General features: G+C 33.2%; 1 protein-coding gene across 2 annotated transcripts in view; it reads left to right on the top strand.

The window, feature by feature from the left end:
* LOC113110649 (interleukin-17 receptor D-like) overlaps positions 1 to 17,757 on the top strand; it is a 56,472-nt gene that overhangs the window by 34,231 nt on the left and 4,484 nt on the right. For both annotated transcript variants that reach the window (XM_026274774.1, XM_026274775.1), the window contains exons 2-11: positions 2,954 to 3,017; positions 6,298 to 6,423; positions 10,680 to 10,798; positions 10,893 to 11,013; positions 12,025 to 12,069; positions 12,209 to 12,360; positions 15,382 to 15,447; positions 15,729 to 15,783; positions 15,868 to 15,978; positions 17,114 to 17,298. In XM_026274774.1, coding sequence (XP_026130559.1) covers positions 2,954 to 3,017; positions 6,298 to 6,423; positions 10,680 to 10,798; positions 10,893 to 11,013; positions 12,025 to 12,069; positions 12,209 to 12,360; positions 15,382 to 15,447; positions 15,729 to 15,783; positions 15,868 to 15,978; positions 17,114 to 17,298 — 1,044 coding nt within the window. The remainder of the gene's footprint in view (positions 1 to 2,953; positions 3,018 to 6,297; positions 6,424 to 10,679; positions 10,799 to 10,892; positions 11,014 to 12,024; positions 12,070 to 12,208; positions 12,361 to 15,381; positions 15,448 to 15,728; positions 15,784 to 15,867; positions 15,979 to 17,113; positions 17,299 to 17,757) is intronic.

Below are 17,757 nucleotides of genomic sequence, written 5' to 3'. Positions count from 1 at the left end.
GGACTTCCTGAGCAGGAACTGTAGGTTTTCCAGAGGAAAATGAGAAAAGTGAAGGAAAATGTGGTGTTTGCCCTCGCAAAACTGAAGTTTAATTCTTAGTGTAATACTTTAAAACTTAAATTAGTTTAAATCACTAACACTAAAAATAAACCATAAAACTAGAAAAGGGAGCTTTTTTTAATTTTTATGCTATATTTATTTGTGGTGTCATTCTTGTAGTCTTTCTATTTCAGTGTTATTGTATTGTTTTTATTTTTATATATTTTTTAGTTTTTAGTAAGTTAAATATTATTTAAAAATGTGTTTTATTTCAATTAAAATTTGTATTTACATTTAGTAATTTTAGTACTTAAAATCATTTCACATTAGTGCCAAGGACACAATTCGGATTAAATAAAAATATATTTTCAGTTTTATTATTATTATTATTATTTTATTTTTTTGTAAAATTAGTTTATTAAAAGGAGTTAACCTTTTGTTCATTTCCAGTTTGTAATTTTTTACATTCATATTTTGGCTGAATTTATTAGAATTTTATTTTTAGTTCCATTTACATTTTTTTTTAACTTAAACACATTTGTATTTTTTTTTTATTTGTTAAATGTTTTTAATTTATTTGTGCTTTTGTCACTTTTTTTACATTTAAAATTTAGAATAAATTTTTATTTTCATCTTATTTTATATTTTTTACTTACTAATAATCTATAATGCCCTGTATTTGTTTATATTTTTACTAATTCATGTGATCCTCTGTGGTCTTTCTATTTTATTATTATTTATATACTTATATACTTGCATTTTTATAATCTAAAATGTATTTGTGCTACACTTTCTCAGCTTTATTTCAAGTAACACAAATGTTGTTGGCAATAGTTTGTCTGTTTGTCTGTAGTTGTACATCTGGTCCAGGTATGGGGTCAAGAGGTCACGCCCTCATCAGTACACATCCTGTGGAAATGGGCCAGAGGATGTCATTAAGACAGATTACTCTTGAGCATAAGCTGGACTCGTTTACTCACACTGGTTTAGTAGCAGCTCACTGATGGGTTTGCATTAATTACAAGTGCTTTGGCTAAATTAGGTTTTTTGCTGGGTAATTTTAGTTCAGGAAGCCCACAGATCTGTTCACTTAACCACATTTAACCAGCAGTTTCCCACAAGCAATGTATGCAAAGCAGTGAGTCTTCAGTTTCCCAAGCTGCATAGCTGCATAGTTTATTCTAATGTGAGCAAAATATCATTTACTGGATTGGCAGCAGAGAAGTCGTCTGTCGTGTTTATCTTTGGTTATGTGGTTGTAAGCAGGTAACTCCAGATGATTTATGTGTTTGAAGAAAAAAAAAGATTGCATAGGGAGTAGAGATGCTCCAACCCATGATAATAACAGATCAGCATTGAAACAAACCGGTGCATTTTGTGTCCATCCAGTTACTGATCCAACTTTTGAGATTTATTTGTGTTGTTTTGACTCGCTTTCATTTTACAGGGTAAAAAGAACCTGGAAATCTTTTTATTTTATTTTATTTATTTATATATATTTTTTATGTATTTTTATGTACTATTACTTTAGAGTACTTTTTGTATTGAATCCTATAAACCTTATGATGTACATTTTGTGCCTCATGTACACTTTAATAATGATTTTTGAAGTGGAAGCAGAAGTAGAAGGGACTGTATAAATAAAAATAAAACTGAAATAAAAATAAATAAAATGTAAATGGTAATAAAAAAGGATAAAAAAGGAAAATGAGAAAAAAACCTAAAAGGTAAAAAACAACTATTGAAAATCTAAAAATAAAATGTATGTATATTGTATATATTACAGTACATATTAAATTATTAAATATTTGTATTATTTTTGAGTTATTTCTTCAAATATATTAGGGTTAAGAATAATTTCGCTAAGATATAAATTAATTAGGCTTTTTTATAAAATGGTAATAAAATAGTATATAAATAGTATTAAAAACCATTTACACTGAGGACTATATATATATATATATATATATATTTCAATTTCTATTAATTATATAAAAAATAAATTAATTAATTCAGTTTTTTTCTAGTTTTCTGTGATTTATATTTAGCCTGACTATGGAGGTCCTTGTTGAAGATCTTAGTTTTAAAAATAATATATATATATATATAAAAAAGAAGATATTATCCTACTAATCAGGTGATCATTGACATGCTTTGTTTGATGGTAAAGTGCAATAGACCCATTACATTTTTTGTATCCCAGTGGTGTCATTTCTGAGGTTGTGTTAGTCTCATCTCCTGGGTGGGAGTGAATTGTGTGCCGTCCCGTCATTTTAAACAACTTCCTTTATCCCAGATAACACGAGGAAGACCGCTGAGATAAGATCGTTGATCCACACAAGAACAAGGCCTCTTTAGTGTCACTCCTCGTCTGCGAGGATCCATCACCCCGTGACTTTTCTCTTGAAACATGTTTGCTTTTTTTGATAATCCCTATTCCATGCATCTTCCTTTTTTGTTTTTCCACATCCGCCCTGATCTGGGCTGCTGATTACAGAGCTTGTGAGTCTCGTGCAGCGTCTGTCTGCTTCTGTCACGCAACACTGTTTGTTTTGACTTCTTCTGATACACCTTGAAGCGCTGCTCTGGAGTCAGCCCAAACCCTTCATTATCTCACCTGAGATGCACACGGCTGACTCTGGGTCAGTTAGTGCAGGGCTGTGTGTTACTGAAGGGTTATATTAGTGTTGTTGAGTGCCAGGAGTCTCATAATTGTGGGATTGTGTGCTTGGGCTGTCACCACATGAAGTGCTGCTGGTTTTTAATGCTGAAGCGCACATTCCTGTTACACAAGTTGCTGTTTGTGTCTGGGACGCCCCTAACGCTGCTATTACAGACCGCTTCAGATGTTATATTCATGTGGTAGTTATGTAATAAAGCATTTTCTGAAGTTTCCTGTTCTTATTCTCTGCAGGGAACGCAGTTGTCCGGTGCTGACGAAAGCGGCCGCAAACCTGGAGTCACATTTCGATACGACAGTAAGACACTTTATAATCAGACCTGACTGTAATTATACAGTTCGTGAGTGGATCGGATGAAAACGTGTCACATTACAACAAAACCAAAACCTGCAGAATTTTTAACTCTTATTTTGCATAGAGAAACATTTTATTTTGCCACCATAAATTCTTTTTTGTGACTCCTTTAATTCCAAAATATAATTTTTCATATATATATATATATGTATATGTATATGTATATATGTATATGTATATATATATGTAAATATGCATACTATATTATTAAAACATTATTAATAAATTATGATAATTTTTATATTTATATTAGGGGTGTAACGATACGCGTATTCGTATTGAACCGTTCGGTACGACGCTTTCGGTTCGGTACGCGGTACGCATTATGTATACCGAACGGTTCGTTGGAGTAATTAATTATATTTGAAAAAAAAAAAAAGAGAGAGAGAGAAATATAATGATATGCGTTCAACAAAGTAGCCCAATAACCCAAACAACGTAACAGGCAACGCCCCTGACACTCCCGAAGAAGAAAAAAACACCATCTTATATGTTTATGTTAGGCTACTCAGCAGGCGCTCGCTCACTCAGTACGCGCTGAAGGCTCGTTGCAAAATAGCCAATGCGTTTAACAGACTAGAAATGAGAAGATCCTCCAATAACCAACAGGTCTGGTGTTTGGGTGCACTTTGGATTCCCTTTAAGCTATAATGGTGATGGCAAGAGAGTGGTGGATAAAAAAACAACGGTATGTCGCATCTGCAACATGACAGGGTACACCAGCGGGAATAAAAAAAAAAAAAAAAAAAACACCAGCGGGAATATCTGGGATATATGCGTCAGTACTATCTGGGAAAAGACGAAAAAAAGGAGAAACATGCACGCAGCAAACTATCCCTGCAGCATTTAGACACTATAGCTTACAGGGAATCCAACCCAAACACCAGACCTGTTGGTTATTTTAGGATCTTATATTTCTGGTCTGTTAAAGGCATTCGACATTTTGCAACGAGCCTTCAGCGCGTGCTGAGTGAGCGAGCGCCTTACTGTGCGTTCACACCGCCGGCGTCTATAGCGTCAAAAATCGCTCTTGCCGCTCTGCTCACGACGCTGCAGAAAGATTTGTGAGCGCTTAGACGCTCTGACGTAGATCGAATGCTTATTTTGAATTTAAAGCGGCCGCAAAGCAAACAGCTTGTTGATCTCGTGCAGACTAACCACAAGGAGGGTAAAGTTATAAGTTAACCTCATTAAATATTGTTGTGGACTAAATATTAAAATCCTTTACTTAAAATGAACAATCTCAGACACCTTGGTCCACGTATCACTTTTAATCTATTTTTTATGTCCCTGTACGTAAACAGGGACACATCATAGATTATTGCAAACGCGAAACAGCAATAATCAACCTGTCCTCCATTGTGATTGGGAACTAATGGTCGGAGCTGCGTTCTCTGGAATCCTCTCAAGCGGTGGACTTCTACGTTCCGATTGGTTGCTGCCCAACCGCGTCATAGATCATTACCATAAAGTTGCCTTGATTTCAACTCTCCTCGACGCTCTCAACGGCCAAGTCGCGCCGCGCCGCTCCTCGCCGCTGCTCGACGCCGGCTCACATTGAAAATGAATGACTTCCGGCCACTTTGACGCTCTCGACGCTGGCGGTGTGAACGCACAGTTAGGGGCCGTTCACATATCGTGCCTAAAAACGCATGGAAAACGCTAAGCGCGTCTTTCTCCTCCTTTCCAAAGCGCTCGGGCAGAAGCGCTCATGAGGCGTCTGTCTTTGCTAAGCAACAATGACGTGCTCTCTCCATGAGACGCGGAAATTTCAGCGAAGGATAAATGGATTTGCAGCTCTAAAAATCGCTTGCAGTAGCTCTGCTACTAAATTTATTTCAAAATTGCAATCCATATACAACTATGATCAGCTGATCCTTCATCTTGGCTGAGCTCTCAACGTTGTTACGGGAAAGGATGAAGCTGATTGGTTGGTTCTTGTCACATGACCCGCTGTGCGCTTGCGGCATTCTGAAAAGTTGAGATGTTTTTACATTTTGCTGTATCTAAAACGTATCGAACCGAACCGAACCGAACCGTGACATCAGTGTATCGTATCGAACCGAACCGTGAATTTTGTGAACCGTTACACCCCTAATTTATATATATATATTTTTTTTACAATTTAATTAGATTTTATAGAATTTATATATATATATATATATATACATACATACATACATACATACATATATATACACACATATATATATATATATATATATATATATATATATATATATAAATTTATTTGCAACGAGAATTGTTTGGAAAAAAGTATTAAAAAATTTATTTTTATTTTTTTATTTTTTAAATAAAAATGATTTTAAATTACAGAAATTAAAATAAACAACAAAATAATAAATTAAAAAGATGCAGTACACATACTAGATTAATGCATCAATACTTAAAAACTTAAAAAAAGAAAATCAATGCTTAATTTTCACTAAAATAATGTCACGGTAGAAATAAGAACTAAATCTGAGCCTAATTTTCTTTCAATTTAGTATTTGCCATATTTTTTGGATGTTTCAATATGTCTTCTCAAAATATTTGGGGCGGGTCTTTGTCTACCAACCAATAGGAGACTAAAAGGGTATTCAGGCAACCTGTTTGAAAACAGTCATTATTGTTTCATTTGGTGATGATAGTGGCATAGAAATGACACACTTTTACTAAAAGTGTCTATATGTTATATAATGTGATTTTTAGTGTGAAATATGACTCAGGAATGTTCTTTGTGTGATTCTCTCTGCTTGGCTTAATGTAGCATTTATTCTCTTGTTAATGCCGAATGTTGTTTCATTCAAGCTTCCTGTGCTCTTGTCCGCCCCTTAAGCTCTGAGAAGTCAAGTTTCTCATCCTGTAGCTAATCCCCGTTTCTCCTCGGCGTTCAGTCCCCATTGTGCGTGACTACGAAACGGGAACGGGCCTGATTCTGGTTAGCATCACAATAGGGATTGCGTAAAAAGGAGCGATGGGGTGTGAGGGACACAAACGGCTGCTCCTCTCCCTTTACCTGCTTATCTGCAGCCGCGGAGGAGAAGAAACCAGTGAAAGAAGGAATGAAGGAAGAAGGAGGAGGGAGGGAAAGAGCGTCTCCTCGCATGGCTGCATAGTTTCTCTCGCTGCTTGCCAAAGAATCTCACCGATGTTCTCACTGGGAAAGACTGTGTGTCTTTCTGTTTCACTCACTCTCTCTTGCTCTCTCTGTCCCAATTAGACTGCTCTCTGAACTGGAATCTGCTGGGGAAACACTTCATCCATGAAGTGAACAACATCAGCTTCACTCATTTGTCTTGTGACAGCCAGGCGGCCGTGGTGGTCCACTGGATGGCCAGTCCTCTCGGTAGGTTTCTTCTCGGTTGTGTTGGAGAAACTACTCTCAAACACCTCACACTTCAGTGTCTGTCCCGCTGGAGTCCCAATGAGGCAGGGATATCTGTTCAGTCCACCCTTTTGCAAAAGAAGTTAACAACACTAGGATAGATTAGATCGTTTTTCTAAAAGAAGACATAACAATCACAAAGAGGAACACATTTAAGGTGAATTCAGACTTTATTATCAAACATATTCACAAAAAATGCATTTAGTTTCATTTAATTTCAATTAAATTTTAAAAGCTTTTCAAGTTACTTTTGCATTTAGTGTGAATTTGTCTTAAAATAAACACTGCGAATATATATGTGTGTGTGTGTGTGTGTGCTTGTGTATATATTTGCCTGTTTAGTAGTAATATTTGCTGATATATTTTTGTTCATTTTTGCACGTATTTTTTCTGTAATTGTTTACATTATATTTATTTATCAATATTATTTTTTTGCATTTTTAAATTTAATTAACCTTTTTTTCACTTTTTTGCTTATTGATTTGTTGCATTTAGTGTACTTTGTTGTTGTATGTGTGTGTATATATATATATATATATATATATATATATATATATATATATATATATATATATATATATATATATATTAGTGCTGTCAAATGATTAATCCTGATTATTTGCAGTTTTATTTACATAACGTGTGTGTACTGTGTATATTTATTATTTACATGAATATACATTTATATATGTATATTCTTATATTTTATATTTAAATAATTTAATATATAAAGAACATATTTTTCTTAAATGTATACATACATGTGTTTGTATTTATATATACATAATAAATATACACAGTATGCACATTATGTAAACAAAACTTATTTTAAATGCAATTAATTGTTTGACAGCACTAATACATATATATTTGTGTTTGCATTTTTATATTTTATTTACTTTTTCACTTTTTTGCTTATTTAGTAGTTACATTTAAAATATATATAATGTTTGCATATACTTATTTTTTCATTTTTGCACTTATTTTGCATGTAGTGTAATGATTGCAGATATTAAAAAAATTAAGAAAAATGTTTATATGCATTTTATGATTTTAATTGCATTTAGTGTAAATTTGTATAAAAACATATCAGAGAAATCTACACATTTATGTATTTTATGTGTTTGCAATATTTTCTTGTCAAGAAAAGTACATTATCGGCAATACTAAAAAAAATACACACAAACAGTTATTTATGTCGCTACTTTTAGTCAGTTAGTCCCTTGACTGAAATCAATAACCTTTGGTGGTTCAGTCGATGGAAAAGTTTGTGTCCCCAAACAGTCCTAAAACAGAGATTTCAGACTGCGTGTCTGTGCTTTCCATTAGCGTGCACAAACCCATAACAAAGCGCATTTTAAAGTGCATGAGTGTTGCATGGGTGGTTGCACATGAGGGTGATTTATCTCAGTCCATCTCCAGCCTGGAGAGAAAGGAACAGGAGCTCAAAGAAAAGCTGTTCAAAGAGAGTCCCTGCTCTTCCTGATCAAAGCCGCTGGTTCCCTCCTCCCGGGACGCATTATTCCTCAGCCCTGACAGTCCCGTGGATCTGTCCAAGAGACGGGAATAGATCGGCACATAGCTGCGCTGTGATTTCTGTCCTGGGAGGAATGTGTGCGTGTGTGGCTGAGAGAAAGACGGGGATGTCCCTCGCTTCCGTCTGCCAGGGCGCTATTGAACTTGGTAATGTGAGCTTCGGGCTGATGAGAGGGACAATGTGGCCTGTTGTTCGCTCGAGGTTAATCCTTTTGACTGGAGCAGGACTTGACACAGCTCAGGTGTATATTAAAGAAACTCAAAGAAGAAAGCCTTGGGTGTGGGACCTTTCCTCATGCACTGAGCTTAAAGTCACAGTCCACCTAAAAAATGAAAATGCAGCATTTACTCATCCTCAGAGATATTTTTAAAGGTCTTAAACATGGTGTTTTCTATGCAATGAAAATATATTGTGACCAGCAATATGTTTTAACCTCCAAAGAGGGCAAAAAATCTCATTTGCACTACTGCACGTTCAGTTTTCGTGTGATGTTGTACTTCACAAAAAAGCTTCCTTTTAACTCAGAAAATTAGAAAATTACACACAACATATTCACACTTTCGGTGCATTTATGGTGTTTTTAAGTTATTTTGGAGGTCAGCAGTACTAGTTTGCATTCACTCTCATTGTATGCGTGAATCGTGAACATTTTTTATGACTTTTTTTTTTATGTTTTAAGCCATACAAGTAAATGATGACATTGTTTCTTAATGCATTATTTAATGCATTTATTTTTTGTTAACAAAAAGAAATCACAAAGGTCAAACGGATTCATGTGACAAAAAAAGTTGGAGAATCCCTGATCTAGATTCATATATTTTTTTTGTTGAAATATTATTCTTTGTTAATATATGTTTGTTCATGAAATGTTAAATAATTTATTCACATTAATTGTGATCCACTAAAAATGTTTTATGATGCACTAAAAAAACAAAATATGAAACTGAAAACCAAAAAAAAAGTTTTAATTAATTAAAACATTTTATTAATAAACAACACTCAAATAAAATATAAACAATACATTTTATAAAACATTTTAAAAAATATTATGAAGTGTTTATATCAACGTTCTCATTATAGAATTGTTTCTACCACAATTTGCTGTTGAAATATAAATATTTATATGTTATAAAATTCTGTTTTCATAATACATTTATTCAAATATGCATCAAATAATGAATATTTAGTGAAGTTTTGTTCATGCATCAGCTGAAAACAGCATCGTGCATCACTATAAAATACATTAACCTTGATTAATAAATGCTGCAAAACTATTTTTCACTATAAATGTATAATACCTAATGCATTTATGATATTAATTTCTTTAAAGTAAAGCAACGCTCTATAAAAGCCGATGAAAACGAGCGCACAACCAGTTCCACAGCTTTTTTTCCCCCTTCAGTGGTGTTTTTGATGGTTGTGTGATGGGGGGGCTCTCTCTTGATGCTGGTGGAGGTGTGGAGTTACACCCGTCCCATCAGGCCGCTCCCCACCGCGGTAATCAGAACCACACGGAATGTGTGCGGGAGCCTTTTCTTCTCCCCTCTTCCCTCTGCAACTGATAAGACAGAAATCTAATTAAAAGGAAGGCAGGCTGGCACACGTTAAAGGGCACGGGAACGCTCCGCTGGCACGCTGTGTCTTCAGGGGTGCTCGTAAAAAAAAGAAACAGAGGGGAAGAAAGGAAGATTAAACAATTGTGCATGCTTTGAATCTTCCATGCCATTCCAGGCCTGAAAGTTTATGGCGGGACTTAAGCAGGTTTACAGGAAGTTCTGTGCACATCCCACACATCTGTTAGAGTTCATCTGAAACGGCAGACTCAGACTTGTGCTGTAAATCAATCTAGACTATTCATCTGTATCTAAAAATGTTTTAGAACTGAGATGCAAGATGTATGTTCATAACCATTAGCTCATTAGCATTTGACCAATCACATTTGCATATTCTTAGCAAGAAATAGACCAGTCAACTGAGAATCTTAAAGGTACAGTAGCGGAAAAAAAAAAACATGTTTATTCAGATCAGAAAGGGTGGAAATGGCATTAAAAGGCTACATTTATATTTTTGAGGCAGTAAACCCTAACCAACATTAAAAGTAAAAATTAACTCTTAAAAAAAAAATCACTGATTTTAATGTTGTGGTCTGTTCTAAAATTGTGAATTGCATCCATTAACTGAGAATCTTAAAGGTACAGTAGCAAAAAAAAAAAAGTTTATTCAGATCAGAAAGGGTGAAAATGGCTTCATTTGTATTTTTGAGACTGTAAACCTTGACTAACATAAAAACAAAATCTAATATACATTTTTTAAATAATTTTTTTTTTAAATTAACACATAAAAATAAATATCACATATTTTTATGTTGTGGTCTGTTCTAAAATTGTCAATTGCATCCATTAACTGAGGATCTTAAAGGTACAGTAGCAAAAAAAAAGCATGTGGAAAATGGCCTTAAATGGCTACATTTTCATTATAAATGCGAAGATATGTCCCTTTTAATGCTTAAGATGTGATCTATTTTATAAATGCTGTTGGTACAATGCAAATATGAATTGCTTAATTCATGCATTTTCAAAGCCTTTCAGTTGCACAGGTGTGCTGCAGTCATCTGGGTTTATTTCTGTGCTTTTTTATGATCCAATCGCCTTTAATTCATTAAACCTGTTTGATCTGCTAGGTATTGAACATGTGAAGGGATTCAGAGTGTATCTGGAGGACAAGAATCCCGAGGGAAAGCAGTGCCAGCACATGATCCTGAAGGATCCACGACAGCTCAACTTCTCTTACAAATCCACTGTAAGTATAATATGGTTTATATTAGACTTCTAATTGAGTGGAAAAAGACCTTCATATTCATCTGTTTGGCACTCTTTTGCATGTTTCCCAACAGAGGATGAGCTCACAGCCCTTCGCCGGTCTCGCCTTTGAGACGGACTTCATGGTCCGAATCGTACCGTTTCCCACCTTCTTGAACGATAGCTTCTTTCCGCCATCTTTTCTGCGCACTAACAGTGAGTGTTAAGCTATAAAAACATGTTTATGGCATTATTCTGTGCTTTTTTTTATTGTTAAATATTTATATATATTAATTTGATTATAAAAAAACTATTAATAATTTCAATTACATAATTTAAAAGAATACTCTGGTACACAAAACAACAAAACAACGATAATAATTATAATAAAAAAATAAGTATTTTTTAATGATAATTATTATCGTTTCAGATTAGTTATATTAAGTTAATGGATATTTAAAGTTTAAAATTGTTTTAAAAAACATCAATGATTATTTCTTTATGCCATCTTTCCTGCACAGAATTAAACGTAAAAATGTGTATATGGCCTTATTCTGTTTTTAATTTTATTTTATTTTATTTTATTTTATTTTATTTTATTTTATTTTATTTTATTTTAATGTGTTTTTTAACAAACATATTTATAATTATAATTAAAATCAATACAATACAAAATTACAAACTATATTAAATGTTAACAATGTGATTATAAATATAATTATAAAATAATTGTACTTTATTTGTTTAGTTTGTAATTTATTTAGAATATTTACTTTTTTAATTATTATCATTTACAATATTTACACATAATTTGATACATAAATGTATAGTTAGGTGTTTATAATTTATTTATAGGTGTAATAATTGTCAAAAATGTATTTTATAATTCAATTTTATATTTATAATTGATTCATATTATTTTTATTTTATTTTATTTTTTATTAATAATATATATATTATATATATTACAATTAAAATAAAGCAAAATATTAATACATTTTTTTTTTCTTTGAATTAAATTCAAGTTTATTTGTATAGTGCTTTTTTTTGTTTCTACAATATATTACAATAATACATTATCAGTGGTGGCTGTCGGTTTATGTGCATATAGCAGAAATTTATGAAAAAGTAGTCAAACAGACGATTATTATATGATGCAATTACACTTGTAGCAAAGTTTGGTAGTTTTCATAGTTACTTGACGTCTTGTTCCTTCCGTTCTCACAGGTTGTGAAGTGCTTCTTGGCCCGGATAACCTCGTCTGCAAACCATGTGAGTTCTTTAGAGAGAAAAAAAAGTTGTCACATCCAATTAATCTGTTTTAGTGAGCCAAGCTGTGAAACGGCCTAAACGGGGATCTCAAATGAAGCTGAAATCAACCTTCCTCTTCTTTCTCTCTCTTCCCTGACAGTCTGGAAGCCCAAGACTCTCAATGTTTCTCAGCTCGGATCTAATTTGCATGTTGTGTTTGACCACGCCCCCTCCACGTTCGGCTTCACCGTCTACTTCCTGTACTACAAGCTCCGACAGGAAGGACCCTTCAGACTCAAACGCTGCAAACCTGTGAGCAGTTCACCTAGTCATTGCACTGGAAAAAGCCTGGCACAAATTCATAAACATTTCCATTCATAATTCACTCCAAATGCTCCCTCAATCCACCCCAAATGTCATTTTGAGAAGGAGTGTTTCCTAATGGCTCGCGTCATCGGGTAACTGTAATTGTTTGCATGTTGTGTTCGCTCCGAAGCATTGGAAGTGAGATGTTCAGGGTTAATGCTCTTCCCAGACTGCTGGAATAATATATAGTCTTGTCCGCTGAATGGCAGCTCTGGGAAATGGACGTGTTCTGCCGCTTTCCACGCTTCGGTTGTGCTGGAGACGGAAATGTAAAGAGCAGAGAGCTTTTACAGCAGCACTTTGTCACTTAGGAACTCTGCAAGGAGTCAGAAGACCGCTATCCGTCTTTCTTTTGGCTGAGGACACATGTATTTTTGGTTCGGGGCTAGCGCTCTTGAAGAGATAGTTTAGCCAGAAATGAATATTCTGTCATCGTTTACTCGCTCTTGTGTCATTCAAACACATTTGGCTTTCTTTCTTCTGTGAAACGCAAAAGGATCTTTAAAAATCTTCACGCTGCTCCTTTTCATAAAGAAACGGATGCTATTAGGCTAAATAAAGAAATATATATATAAATAAATGATAACACAAATGGAAGACATTTGACAGGAATTTGAAACAAGTGATGATATCAGTATTACTAATAAATTACATTATTATTATTTGATCATGATAATTATTTAGTTATAGTAGTAGAAGTAATAGTAATAGTAGTTGAAAAGCACATTTAAAAAAATGTATGATTTATAAAAATGTATATAATAATACAAATGGTGATTTATTCTATATAATAATTATTAATTGTTTATTTTAATATTTTTTTATTATTATTATTATTAGTAGTAATCATAGTACTTAGTAATTATTTAACAATAATAATCATGGCGATAATAATATTATTATTATAAAACAAACTATTAATTATTATTATTATTATTAAAAATAAATAAATACTATTACAACTATAACTATATTTTTTGTAATAGTTATCATGTATTTATTATTTTTTATTAATAATATTAATATTTTATTATTATTATTATTAATATAATATATCATTATATATTATTTATAATGTATTAATATATATATATATATATATATATATATATATATATACACACACTACATTTATATTATTATTATTATTATTATTATTTAAATTATATATTAATAATAATTAGTAATAGTAATTGAAATACCACATTACAAATAAAATGCGTAATAATAATAATAATAATAATAATAATAATAATAATAATAATAATATTTTTATTATAATTATTAATATTGATATTATTATTAGTTGTCGTAATAGTTTTTATTTTTCTATAAATTAGAAAGAATTATAATCATTATTATTTTACATTTGACACTTTTCTCAAACCTTTTTTGAGCAATCAAACATTAAATATTAACAACAGACAGGTTAATTAACTACAGAAAGATAAATGACACTCCATGTGTAAATGTGCACTTTTATGTGTTTTTTTGACTTTTTGCACTATCCCTGTACGTCTTTGGCTGAAAAAGTCTTGGAATCACAATGTTAGGATTGATTTCATTCAGAGGTTTTATTATTTCATCACCAGCATACGAGGTGTTTCATATTTGTGTCATTTTGGAACACGACCCTGTTCTTTTGAAGCATGTTATTCACATCTTCTTCCTATTAAAGAGTGTGAAAGCATCGTCCTGACTCTTTCAGAAGAGTGCAGCGGTCATATCTCAGCCGGGCCGGACTGCATTGTTTGTAGCGATAATAGAAAAGTGAAATTTGAGATGAGCGACGCAACCAGCGGGGGATTCCAGAGTTCAGACGCTTTCTGCGTCTCTGTGAGATCAGTGATAGTGTTTCAGTTCCCCATCGCTGGTGTCTGAGTGCAGTACAAACCCTGTTTACTGGACTGCATCAGTTAACAAGAACTACAAGATTGAATCCTTGTGCTTGGATGTTTAAGTTAATTGAAACTGACAGGGTGAACAGTTATTTAGCTTTTTTCAGCCTTGTTCTTAAAGCATGTAAAGGTATTTGTGGGATAGAAAATTCAATGCTATGTCTGTGAATATCAAGTTTTCAAAGATTGTTTGCTGACAACGCAATCCCAGGTCATGCAAGATGGGGATGAGTTTGTTTCTTCATCGGGTTTGGAGAAATGTAGCATTGCATCAGTGTCTTATCAATGGATGCACTGCAGTGAATGGGTGCCGTCAGAATGAGAGTCTGATAAAATCATCACAAGTAATCCACAACCACTCCAGTCCAGCAGTTAACATCTGGAGAAGACAAAAGCTGAAACAAATCCAACATTAAGACATATTTAACTTCAGACAGGCTGAAATAGTATAATCCATAATAACGCTTCCTCCAGTGAAAAGTGGTCTGGTCTGAATCAGGAGAGAAATCTGCACAGATCAAACTGTGTTTACAAGCCAAAACAGCCCTTAACAAATGCTGATGGATTTTGATGTGAGAGACAACAAGAGATGCACTTTATCACTGGAGGAAGTGTTATTACGGATTATGGACTGATATTTCAGCCAGAAGCAGAAGTTGAAGTTGTCTTAACGATGTTTTGTTTCTTCTTCTTTCAAACACAAACATGCAGCTTTTGGCTCATTAAGACATTAACTGATGGACTGGAGTGGTTGTGGATTATTGTGATGTTTTTATCAGCTGTTTGGACTCTCATTCTGACGGCACCCATTCACATCCATTGCTGAGCAAGTGATGCAACGCTACATTTCTCCAAATCTGACGAAGAAACAAACTCATCTACATCTTGGATGACCTGAGAGTCAGGAAATGTTCAGCAAATTTTCCTTTAAAAGTTTTGTATTAATGAAGGCCACAAAAAGCTCTTGATTTATGGAACTATCCAAATATTGTGATTTAATCCATAATATTGCCATTGTACATAAAATGCATTACACTTTTGTTAATAATGTGTCTGTGCTTCCTAACAGGAGCAGAATGGCCCCAAAACTACATGTGTTTTACAAGACGTCACTCCAGGAACTTATGCAATAGAGGTTTGAGCATAATTCATGTCATACACTGATGTTTATTTCGATTTTTACAATACAATGTTTACATTTTTAGCACCCTCAGATTCCAGATTTTCTAATAGTTGTATCTCAGCCAAATATTATCTGTTCCTAACAAACCAGATATCAATGGAAAAATGATTTAAAAATGTATAAATGATGTGTAAATCTCAATTTAAAAAAATGTACCCTTATGAGTGGTTTTGTGGTCCAGTTCGATCGTTTATTGAAGAAAGCAGGAGAAATTCTCGTTCTTATTCCCGCAGCTTCGTGATGAAAACAACACGACCAGAAAACAGACGCAGTATCACGTGAGCCAAGGTGAAGAACGGTGGCACCTGTGTCCTCTGTGCATGCTCTGCATCTGTGTTTGCACTGATCTGATGTGGTTTGTGTTTGTTTCAGTGCATTCTCCGTGGGCCGGACCCATCCGTGCCATGGCCATCACCGTCCCGCTGGTCATCATGTCGGCCTTCGCCACTCTCTTCACCGTCATGTGTCGCAAGAAGCAGCAAGGTGCGTGTCCGGCATCAGTTTGTGTGGTATCTGTAAACCGATGGGTGCAATCTGACCAGGATTCATGCGTGATGCAATCTAAGCGTCTCTAGATCAGTGTAAATTTAGTATCATTGAGAGACTGTTATAATGTTTTATTACTATTTTGAATTTTTTTTTATTGTATTTTTAGTAAATTATTTGTTATTTTTATGTTTTTCTATTTTTTATAATTTTTTTCATTTCACTTTTTATTGAGTTATTTTAGTACATTGAATGAAACTAATGTTGCAACTAGCTGAAATAAGTTACTTTTTTATACTTTTTTCATTGAATTTTTATTTAAAGTATCAATTTTTTTTTTAATGGTTTTAGTTTTAGGCAGCTAGCTAATATAAAACAAGTGTAAGTTTTTATATGTATTTCAGTTAATGTTTATTTTATTTAAAGTAACAAAATTATTAAAATTTTTCTATTTTTAGTCAGAAATGCAATACATTTATGATTTTTTAAAATATTTTATTTAAAATATATATTATTATATTATTTTTTTAAACGTTTATTTTATTTCAAATAACATTTTTCTTTTCTTTTTTGTAAATTTTTTTTGTTATCTAACTTAAAATACTTTTATAGTTATTGCTTGGTTTATAGTTATCTAAATTATGGTTAATTTAATAAATAAACAATAATTGTTTTAGTTTTATTCGACTAGCTAAAATATATTTTTTGAATATTTTATTCTAATTAATATTTATTTTATTTCTATTAATAAAAGTTTTATATTTATTTTTTATTTAAGCTTTAGATTTATCTAACTAGCTGCAATCATTATAATATTTTATTTCATTTATCTTAATTTTTTTTTAGATGGCTTTATATTTAGTTAACTATAATAACCCTGCTCTAGTAGTCTTCAAATCTGTACCTCCAGTATTTTAAGCTCAAAATACGTTGCACTTTTATATTAAGGTGGATCGTGGTGATTTAAGACAGAACCATCTGTGGCTCTAACATGGACAAATTAGGCTTTCCTTTCAGTTCTTACAGTGCTCTAAAAGCAGCTCTCATCATATGGAAACAATAAATGTGCTTTTTTTTCCCACACGCTACAAATCTGAGTTGATCCTGGTCTCTGATCTGAATTCCTGTGCAGAGAACATCTACTCCCACCTGGACGAGGAGAGCCCAGAGTCTTCATCTCAGACCACGGCGCTGAGCGCAGACAGACCCTGGCCCAGACCCAAGATCTTCCTCTGTTACTCCAGCAGAGACTGTCCCAAACACCTGGCCGTCGTCCAGAGCTTCGCCTTGTTCCTGCAGGACTTCTGCGGCTGCGAGGTCAGCCTTTAAAACATGAAACACGCTGCCGTTCAAAGTTATATTTTTGTTCAGCAAGGATGCATTAAATTAATCACAATTGATGGTAAAGACGATTATAGTGTTGTAAAATAATTATATTTGAAATAAATGCTGTTCTTGTTTTTTTTAACAATCCTGAAAAATTTTACTTACCACAGTTTCCACAAAAATATGAAGCAGCACAACTGTTTTCAACATTAATGAAAATAAAAAATATATTTTTTGAGCAGCAAATCAGAATGATTTCTGAAGATCATGTGACACTGAAGACTGAAGTAATGATGCAGGAAACTCAGCTGCGCATCACAGGAATAAAATACATTTTACAATATATCCAAATAGAAAGCAGTTGTTTTAAATTGTAATAATATTTTAAAATTTTACTGTTTTATTTTTTATTAAATTAGCAGCCTTGTCGAGCTTAAGAGACTTCTTTCA

The sequence above is a fragment of the Carassius auratus genome, chromosome 11 (assembly GCF_003368295.1).
Source record: "Carassius auratus strain Wakin chromosome 11, ASM336829v1, whole genome shotgun sequence".
NCBI lineage: Eukaryota > Metazoa > Chordata > Actinopteri > Cypriniformes > Cyprinidae > Carassius > Carassius auratus.
Note: the sequence above shows the minus strand (reverse complement) of the source record. Positions and strands in the feature narration are given on the sequence as shown.